Here is a 10247-nt window from a genome sequence, read left to right on the forward strand (position 1 = left end):
TTTTTTTTTTTTTTTTTTTTGTATTTCTTGGTCCAAAGGTAACAAAAGTTATATGTATATAGGGTTCTTTAGGGTTTATATACATATTTTTTTTTTCTTGTTTGTAATTGCAATGTTTTCTTAAAATCTCACAATCTTACCATTTTGGCATAAGAAAAAAAATGTACACTCATAATGCAGCTTTAACATCTAAAGCTGCATTATGCATGTACATTTTTTATGCCAAAATGAGAAATTTGAGAATAAAGTTTTATGCTGAGCTCGCACGAAAATTTAGAAAAACAAATCCATGGCCTCTCAGGCTTCCGTACCAACACGCCACCCAGTGGAGAGAGAAAGCATTGCACCAGAGTGAGTCCAGAGTGAGCTGTGGATGTGTGCACCCGTGATGTGACTCGAGTTAGTGACTCAGTATTTGTTCAAGTCATTTAAAGGCCAGTTCTCTACTATTTATTGAAACTATACTTCTAATAACTAGTATCCTCTCTGAGCATCGAGAAATGGTTTCAATATTTTGAAACTATAAACAGTCAGTCTGGTCTGGAAAGAAATTCTCAGTATCATCTTCAATTCCTTTTAATATTTTCTTTCAGAAGATGTTTAGTTTTTTTCTGTTGTATCAACAGCTAATTTGACATTTTGCGTATCAGTGCCACAACATTTCATTGTTTCTGAATCGACGATGATTTTAGCTGGCAATCTTCATAAAGTGTTTTCTGTGTAAAAGTCTTCTGTTTTCTGCCGTGGGTGTAGTTTTTAAGTCTTATTAAGTGGAAATCTCTGACCTTTGACCTTGTTCTGTATCCAGAACAGAAAACGATCAGATGTGGATCATCTGGTTGTTTTGTCCTTGCACCTGTCAATCAAACTAGTCATCCAAAATCTGCTTTGACCTCCACACCGGTCACCCTGAACTTTAAGATCAAGCAGGATTAAAACCAAGTTTAGGATGAAAACATTATGATGTCAAATAAATAAGTAATCTTTTAGTTTGTGCTATATCTAGGTAAATAAACAAATAGAAGTAAAACAACTAAGGAAAAAATATGGATATCCATGTTGCCTTGCCATGAATGAAAGCTCTTCTTCAATATATATATGATTATCCAGAGTTTGTTTTGAAAAAAAAAATATATATATATATATAGATATAAATATATATATTTTTTTATATATATACAAAAATAGTTGTAGTAAAAAAAAAAAATTCCTAATTTTGTACAAGGTCACTAGGAATTGAGCTCTTTATACCTATTAGATTTCATAAATGTTTTCCAAACAGGTTCTTTTGAGATTTCATGTTGTCATAACAACAGTGACAACACCTTTTTATTTTTCAGAATGTTGATGTGATGATGTCATACATTCTGTGTTCTGCTCACGAAATACTATTACTTAGGATTCTGTAGGAGTTTTACTATAGGAGAGGGATTCTCAGACGTCTTGCTTTATTAAAGTGTGTGCAGCTGTCTTCGTCAGATTTAAGTAGTCCACTGCCTCACAATCAGTTATAATCTGCACTACATTCTTTAAAAATAAAGGCTCCAAAAGCAAGTTTTTTGCATGCATTTGAGAAACTATTTTTTTCTTTCTTAAGACCCTTTCAGACAACTGTTCTTAATTTATTTTTTTTCCTAAGAGTGAAGAATCTTTCGTGCATTGAGATGGTTCCATGAATCTTAAAAGTTATTGATGGAATCATAGATGCCAATAAATAAGCTATTTATGCACCACTTTAAAATATAATCTGAATAGATAAGGAAGTTATACTGAAATAAACCTAAACGTCGAACCCACTATAAACTTGCTTTTGAGAAATCCTAATATAATCACTGAAATCTCCTCTGTGTCTCTCTCAGTATTCCTACTCTGTTGTTAGCTATTTGTTCATCATATCATGTGTTCACTGTATTGAGAGGAAAAGGGGTGGCCTAGTGTACATGTTCTTCACAACTTCAAGAAAAATACTTTATTTTTCAGTAAAATTCTGAGTATTACAAGAGTGCTTGTTCTGTTAAATCACCAGACGCCTACTTCACTGTAATGCTGGACTGATTCTTGAAACGGGTTATGCTGCTACTCTAAACCTCTATTTCATGATATGAAGTTAATAAGTGACTTTTTTAGACACACACACACACACACACACACACAAACTAAAATATGGCTGCATTAATGGGGTCCAAGCATTAAAAAGCAGAACACGCTTTGAAATGTGACCCACTGGACAGAGCGGGTCAAAGCTTAAGAGCAGATTGAAAGGTGTCATATTATGATGATTTTTTTTTTCCTATATTGTGCAAACATACTGTAACGTTCAGAACTTGCTGTTCAGTCCAAATGGAGCATTTACTGAGCTGCAAAACAGAAGTGGACGACTGCCTAACAGATGAAATATTAAAAACATGATTAATATGACCAGCTTTCAGCTGTTGCATTGTGCTGTAATGTTTATAATAACATTTCAACAGCCATAAACGGACCAGATGTGACATTTTCTGAATCAAGTGTGTAAATGAAATACTTTATTATGTTTTTGCAATTTTTTATGCTATTTTCTTTCTTTATACTTACATTATGATGCTATTAAGTTTTTTTTAAATATGCATATGAAGATAAAACTATACTTTGTAACCGAAAAAAAGGCTGTGTTGAAAAAAAATATTTATGACTATATACATTTTTAATTTTTTTGACTGCTCATTATGCTTTTTCAACTTGCAAAAAATAAATAAATAAAATAAAAATATAAATTCTTGTTAAATGCAATCACATAATTCACCCAAAATAATTTTGCATCAGTAACATAGAACACTGTTCCACCTACACTTCTTAAGTCTGTAGGCCTGAGTGTGGACTAAACGTCTGAGGCATTGTGAAGGACATGAGGCCTGAGAGCTCTGTTGACTGATAACAGACACAAAAAAATGGTTTACAAAACACAGACAAAAGTCCAAATTCCAAAGCACAAATTCACAATTTATAGCACTTGATTCTGCCCACATATAGAAACAATTTGAATCTACAGATTCTTTACAGATGCCAAAAAGCACAGTTGACACTGTCATGGAATAAACAAGTGGACACCAGTCAATACCAGCATGAAGTTCTGTGCGGGTCCAAGCTGGTTTATAGTGGTTTAGTCCTGGACTTGCTTGTGGACCAGAACAGACATACCTGTGCTGGTAATGCTGGTCACAGAATGATCGTTCTGGTTCTTCGCTGGTTAAGAAAAGCACCAGCACACCAGCACTCAGAATATACTGGTGCTCAGCCATGCTGGTCTGTTTAACAGGGAACATAAAAGTCTTTCATAAAATTAGACAACAGACAATATAAATGAATAAAAGATACCAATTCGGACATTTGATCTGTTGCTCTTGTGTGCTCTGTGAGTGCTGACTTGATCATCTAAGGGCTTGCAATCTTATCCTACAGCAAGGAGTGAAGTATGTAAACTAATGTTTCAGCTTCAAAGCAGTCATAAAACAATAGAGTGATGTTTATCAGAGGGAGCTGTTTGCTCAGTTCCAGCCCATGACTGCTCATTCCTCCTCCAGCCGCCCCACAGGACACGATGGCCAAAATGAAAGTTAGCATTATTTTATCCTCTGTATTTCTTAGAAAACAAGCTGTACTTTTTGATCTGTTTGTTGAACTGCTTTGGCAACTTACCTGTCCTTCTCTTCAGGCGTGAACACGCTGCTTTCAGATTGTTTACTATGAATTAAGAGCACATGCCTAGACTGTTTGCACAAAAGCAATGTATATATATATATATATATATATATATATATATGAGTAAAAATATGAGTAGTAGATATAAATATTAATTGCTGTGGGCAACATCAAAACGAGATCTTCTCATCGATGTCACCAAAATCTTCTACCTGTGTGGCTGAAGGTTAAATAAATGAAAGGTTAAAATAAAAGGTCAAGGATGACAGTTGCTAAACCCCTCCCAAAATTTCTCAGATCTCCTCCCCAAAACACAGGTGAGTTGGCATAATATAAATTTTGTGAACTTGGATTGATCACACTTGCACTTGTGTCTCCAGAGAGGCCGGCTGGACATCTGAAATCCAAAACAACAGATTTTGGGTTGAAATAAACTGGGACCATGGGGCTTGGCGTGAGTGCACTATTGTTATGTTTAACATATCTTGTAAAATAACCGGCATGTGTTGTGTTTTGGATGCCGGTGAGTTGGTGGGGCCCAAACTAGATGCTTAATTAGTTTAACTAGCAAAGCTTCTTTGGTCAACCAGCTTTACCAGTCTATGCTGGTTGATCAGAGGCACAGACCAGCACCAAACCAGCATACATGGAAACTCATGCTGGTCCTCTCCGCAGAGATCCTGGTTACTTCACTGGATCGTTTTATTCTGCTGATGTTCAGTTTGTTGGGTTGATTTCATCTTTGGCTCTGTTCCAATAAGGTATGGTGTTAACTGTTATATCATATACATATTATGTTTTATAGACGGGGAATGATGAGTACACATTGACGGCAACTTCTGAGAATGAAACCAAAAAGCCCAAAAAGGGTAAAAAAAAGAAGAAGGATGTGAACGAACTGAAGAAAGAAGTGGAGCTGGTGAGAAATTAATATATGCATTACCCATCACCTTAACATATCTGGTATGATCTGAAACTATAAGCTCTACCAAGAAAAGTTCAATACTACATTACTTCATTATTTTCTGAACATGTGAATTCAAAAATGTAATTTAGAGATTTTCTCTGCTGAACTGAGATTGAAGTTGTTTTGCTCTTTTGTAGGACGACCACAAGCTGACATTGGATGAACTTTCTCGCAAATACGGCACTGACTTGAATAAGGTGAGCAGAGGTTTACTGACAGTTTTGGAAATTTTATATTTTTTAGTACATTTTATGTGTTACTCCAGTTAATGAAATTATGTGTTTTGCATCCTTTTACGTAAAATACGAGGAGACAAAACTACAGTAGTTAATGATCACTTTCGTTTGGTTTGAAAAAAAAAAAAGCATAAGTTGGGTTTTCGATAAAACTGAAATGTTTAATGTTAAGCTTATACTGTGCTGTTTAGTCAAAATGCTTTACTGTCTTGAAATTGCTTAATAATTTGTATAGGGGTTTACAAATTTTGGTTAAGTAGTTTTAAAATTCTGGTCTCAACATTACTCAATGTTCATACGGTATGGCAGGGCTTGTCTTCTTCCCGTGCAAACGAGATCTTTGAGCGTGATGGACCTAATGCCCTGACCCCACCTCCAACAACTCCAGAATGGGTCAAGTTCTGCACACAACTCTTCGGTGGATTCCAGACACTGCTGTGGTTTGGTGCATTTCTTTGTTTCACGGCGTATGGAATTCAGGCTGCCTCTAACGAAGAACCAGCGAATGACAATGTATGAGAGAGAAGATGTTTAGTCTTCATTTTTATGTACTCTATACTGTCATTCATTCTCTAAAAACCTAATTGTGGTTTTGCAGCTGTACCTGGGACTTGTGCTAGCTTTTGTTGTCATAGTCAACGGATGGTTCTCATACTATCAAGAATCCAAGAGCTCTAAGATCATGGAATCTTTCAGGAACCTTGTGCCTCAGGTACAGTAACGGCTTCTTAAATCATTCATGTTCAGTTGTAGCTTTTCCGTGGCGTGAATGTACTCGTTGTTGTGTAGCAAGCATTAGTCGTGCGTGATGGAGAGAAAAAGGTCATCACTGCGAATGAGGTAGTCGCCGGAGATCTTGTGGAGGTCAAAGGTGGAGACAAAATCCCAGCTGATCTTCGTATCATCTCTACACATGGATGCAAGGTAAGACCTAAAGCATCTCTGAATGTAAGTGTGATATTTCCCATCAATGCCTTTTTATGAAAATTACATTTTACCTTTCCAGGTGGACAACTCTTCCCTCACTGGAGAATCTGAGCCCCAGACTCGTACTCCGGACTTCTCCCATGAAAACCCATTGGAGACAAGAAACATTGCGTTTTTCTCTACCAACTGTGTTGAAGGTACTAGAAAAGTGTCTGTATTATGTTGGATACACTGCATGCATTTTACAATAGCTGAACAAACTAAACAACTAAATTTCTTGAATATAATAAAACCCAGGTACTGCCAGAGGGGTTGTCATCAACACCGGTGACCGTACTGTCATGGGTCGTATTGCATCACTTGCCTCCAGTCTGGATGGTGGAAAAACACCAATTGCTAGAGAGATTGAGCACTTCATCCACATCATCTCTGGTGTAGCTGTCTTCCTGGGTGTGGCCTTCCTAATCCTGTCCCTGATTCTCGGATATGGATGGTTGGAAGCTGTTGTTTTCCTTATTGGTATCATTGTTGCTAATGTACCTGAAGGTCTCCCTGCCACTGTAACCGTGAGTCAGAGTGATTGTTTAGTTATACTTTGGTTGTTTCGTTTCAAAAAATTTTAAATCAATGGTCATATTTTAGTAAAAGTGACTACTTAGCTTGTGTCTACTTATTTAGGTGTGTCTAACTCTGACTGCCAAACGTATGGCAAAGAAGAACTGCCTGGTGAAGAATCTCGAAGCTGTGGAGACTCTTGGCTCGACCTCCACCATCTGCTCTGACAAGACTGGAACTTTGACCCAGAACCGAATGACCGTCGCTCACATGTGGTTTGACAATCGCATTCATGAAGCAGACACCACAGAGAACCAGAGTGGAGCCTCTTTTGACAAGAGCTCTCCAACTTGGTCCGCTCTCTCACGTGTTGCTGGACTTTGCAATCGTGCTGTTTTTCGTGCTGAACAGAGCCATCTCCCAATCCTTAGCGTGAGTTTATCTCAATATCTATACAAGCTACATTAGGACTTGCAACTTCCAGTAGCTAATTTAGCAATGATATAATGAGTGAAAACTTTGTTTTTCAGCGAGAAACAGCTGGTGATGCCTCAGAGTCCGCCCTGTTGAAGTGTATTGAGCTGTGCTGCGGTTCAGTCACTGAAATGAGAGAGAATTACCAAAAGATTTGTGAGATCCCTTTCAACTCCACCAACAAGTATCAGGTATTTTTGTTGAGGTGTTCTTTAGAGATTGGTTTTTAGATTAACTGGTCATCCTACTAGGCCTTCAATATGCCTTTTCTAGGTCTCAGTCCACAAGAATCCCAATTCTTCTGAGTCTAAGCACCTGCTGGTGATGAAGGGAGCCCCTGAGAGAATCCTAGATCGATGCTCTACTATTTTGATTCAAGGAAAAGAGCAGCCTTTGGACGATGAAATGAAAGATTCATTCCAAAATGCTTATGTAGAACTTGGAGGTCTTGGAGAAAGAGTGCTGGGTAATGCCACCTTATGAAGTTCAGCTTGGTATAAGCATTGAAGTTATGACTACAGAAGAATAATTCTGTGACCTCTCTCAAAGGTTTCTGCCACTTTAGCCTCCCTGATGACCAGTTCCCTGAGGGTTTTGCATTTGATACTGAAGATGTGAACTTCCCCACTGAGAACCTGTGTTTTGTTGGCCTCATGTCTATGATCGATCCTCCTCGTGCAGCTGTACCAGATGCTGTGGGCAAATGCAGGAGTGCAGGAATCAAGGTGTTGTACTCATCGAAGATCTAGTGCTTGAATATACTGTGCCCATATTAAATTATTCCTATTATAACTACTAATGGCCATTCAATTACAAATAAGGTTATTCATTCAAAGTAATTAAAATTAACGACTCTTTCCATACAGGTTATCATGGTTACTGGAGACCATCCAATTACAGCTAAGGCTATTGCAATGGGTGTTGGCATCATCTCTGAAGGCAATGAGACTGTGGAAGACATTGCTGCACGTTTAAACATCCCTGTTGGAGAGGTCAATCCAAGGTAAACCAATCATCTCAACCAGTTGCAGATGTGGCATTGCTCTAGATGTCTGCTAATGCAAAGTATATCTCTAGAGATGCCAAGGCCTGTGTGGTCCATGGTGGAGAACTGAAGAACATGAATGAAAGCGACTTGGATGAGATCCTCAAATACCATACAGAAATTGTGTTCGCCAGAACCTCTCCACAACAAAAGCTGATTATCGTGGAAGGTTGTCAGCGACAGGTACTGTACCGTCAGACAGTTATCTATCTGATTCTATCAAGTTCAATTTTAATGCATTCTATCTCTCTTATCAGGGTGCCATTGTAGCTGTAACCGGTGATGGTGTCAATGATTCTCCTGCTCTGAAGAAGGCTGATATTGGTGTGGCTATGGGTATCGCTGGATCTGATGTATCTAAACAGGCTGCTGACATGATCCTTCTGGACGACAACTTTGCCTCAATTGTCACTGGAGTAGAAGAAGGTATGTCATGGTTTTGAGAACTTAGATCTATCAAGGTCCCTTTGACATTTACATTTGAATGTATCTTCCGCGTCAGGACGTCTGATCTTTGACAACTTGAAGAAGTCTATCGCCTACACGCTGACTAGTAAGATTCCTGAGATGTCCCCCTTCCTCATGTTTGTCCTCGTTGGTATTCCTCTACCTTTGGGCACCGTCACCATTCTCTGCATTGACCTGGGCACTGATCTGGTAAGAAAAACGATTATTACCGTAGCGATATTACCGTTGAATGATTCATGTTTTTAACTTGTTTTAATTGTTGCCACAGATTCCCGCTATCTCTTTGGCTTATGAAAATGCAGAAAATGACATCATGAAGAGACAACCCAGAAATGCTCAGACAGACAGGCTGGTGAACGCGAGGCTAATCAGTATGGCATATGGTCAAATCGGTAAGCATTTTCTGACTGTATAAAGAGAGCTTTATATATGAATATGGGCAAGTAATTAATTTTACTGTCATGATTTTCCTTTTTAGGTATGATCCAAGCAGTTGCAGGGTTCTTTACCTACATCGTGGTTATGAGTGAGAATGGATTCTGGCCCAGTTATCTGCCAGGACTTCGAGTTGGTTGGGAAGATAGATCTATCAGTGACCTGGAAGATAGCTATGGTCAACAATGGGTGAGTGTCAAAGCTTTGGCAAGCCAAATGTGAAACAATAAAGTTCTATATTATAGAACAAATGTAAAAAACAATTATAAACACTGCTTTGTTCTTGTGTTTTAATTGTCTGATGCAGACCTTCGAGGCCAGAAAGATTATTGAGTCCACTTGCCACACAGCATTTTTCATCAGTATTGTGGTTGTGCAGTGGGGCGACTTGATCATTGTAAAGACCAGAAGAAATTCCATCATACAGCAGGGAATGAAGTATGTAAACAAGGGGATGCACACAAGCTTCAAAGAAGCCATTAAGTTTTGGTGGACTGTTTGTTCAGTTACTGCTCGAAGCTGCTCACCTTAAAGCCTTTTTCTTTTCTTCTTTCCAAGGAACAAAGTCCTGATCTTTGCCTTTTTTGAGGAAGCTGCTCTTGCAGCTTTCTTGTCCTACTGCCCAGGCATGGACGTTGCTGTCAGAATGTATCCTCTAAGGTAAGTGGACTTACTGAATGTAGACTTTTAATGGCATAAGAAATTGAAACAATGAAAAAAACAATCCTTGTGTTTTTTTCATGCAGACCATTGTGGTGGTTCACTGCCTTCCCATACTCACTTCTCATCTTCATCTATGATGAAGTTAGGAAATACCTCCTACGGCAGAATCCAGGAGGTAATAACAAATTTTCCTTCAGTATTTCATTGCTTTAAGAAATTAAGAATAAACTCTAATATCAGTGCTATTTTGTTTTCAGGCTGGGTGGAGAGAGAAACATACTATTAAATCAAGACGACATTCTATTGCAAACCTATTTGAGAAATTTTTCTCAAAATGATACAACTCTGTGTTTTTCAGCAAATAAATGTCAAATTTTATTGAGCTGAATTTTTGTGTGTTTCTTATTTACCTTGCAAAAAATGTCAACAGGAAACAGTATACACAGGGTTTTAGTGAATCATAAAAGGTGATATAAATAATAGCATAAAGTCATGGTGTAGTTACATCATCTACCAGCAGAGGTCTACTAATAGACAAAGAAAATCTTAACAATCCTTAACCTAACCAGGAGCCAGCATTTAAATTAGCATGATGCAAAATAGTGCCTATTCAGTGCAGCATAGGTCACACGCTCAAAGCTGATTTTCATAGCTGACAGAAAACAGGACAGCAAGAGTAAAGTTTAATGTGACTATAAATGCACTGCTGCTGCATTCAGCAGACACGTATACGATTTACACTGAAAGCAGTGCAAGTGAATTTATACAAATTCACTTGCACTGCTTATAGTTTACATAT

At 38.0% G+C, this 10247-nt stretch overlaps 1 protein-coding gene across 1 annotated transcript; it reads left to right on the plus strand.

Moving 5' to 3' along the window:
• Window positions 1-4006: 4006 nt before the first annotated feature.
• On the plus strand, window positions 4007-9826 carry LOC132143350 (sodium/potassium-transporting ATPase subunit alpha-1-like). The gene is made up of 22 exons (XM_059553489.1): window positions 4007-4132; window positions 4484-4597; window positions 4783-4842; window positions 5191-5394; window positions 5480-5593; window positions 5671-5805; window positions 5888-6005; window positions 6106-6374; window positions 6487-6795; window positions 6894-7028; window positions 7111-7303; window positions 7387-7562; window positions 7704-7840; window positions 7915-8065; window positions 8140-8308; window positions 8385-8539; window positions 8619-8742; window positions 8829-8974; window positions 9093-9223; window positions 9344-9445; window positions 9532-9623; window positions 9706-9826. Exons 1-22 carry the CDS (start codon window positions 4121-4123, stop codon window positions 9732-9734), a joined length of 3075 nt encoding a protein of 1024 aa, XP_059409472.1. The 5' UTR covers window positions 4007-4120; the 3' UTR covers window positions 9735-9826.
• Window positions 9827-10247: the final 421 nt, after the last annotated feature.

The sequence above is a fragment of the Carassius carassius genome, chromosome 7 (assembly GCF_963082965.1).
Source record: "Carassius carassius chromosome 7, fCarCar2.1, whole genome shotgun sequence".
In the NCBI taxonomy this organism is placed as follows: Eukaryota; Metazoa; Chordata; class Actinopteri; order Cypriniformes; family Cyprinidae; genus Carassius; species Carassius carassius.

Bases quoted from the DNA above. Each gene is read 5' to 3' on its own strand.
- LOC132143350 (XM_059553489.1), top strand. The intron at 5,594-5,670 runs GTACAGTAACGG...GTTGTTGTGTAG, and splicing joins TCAGGAACCTTGTGCCTCAG to CAAGCATTAGTCGTGCGTGA. The intron at 8,975-9,092 runs GTGAGTGTCAAA...TGTCTGATGCAG, and splicing joins ATAGCTATGGTCAACAATGG to ACCTTCGAGGCCAGAAAGAT.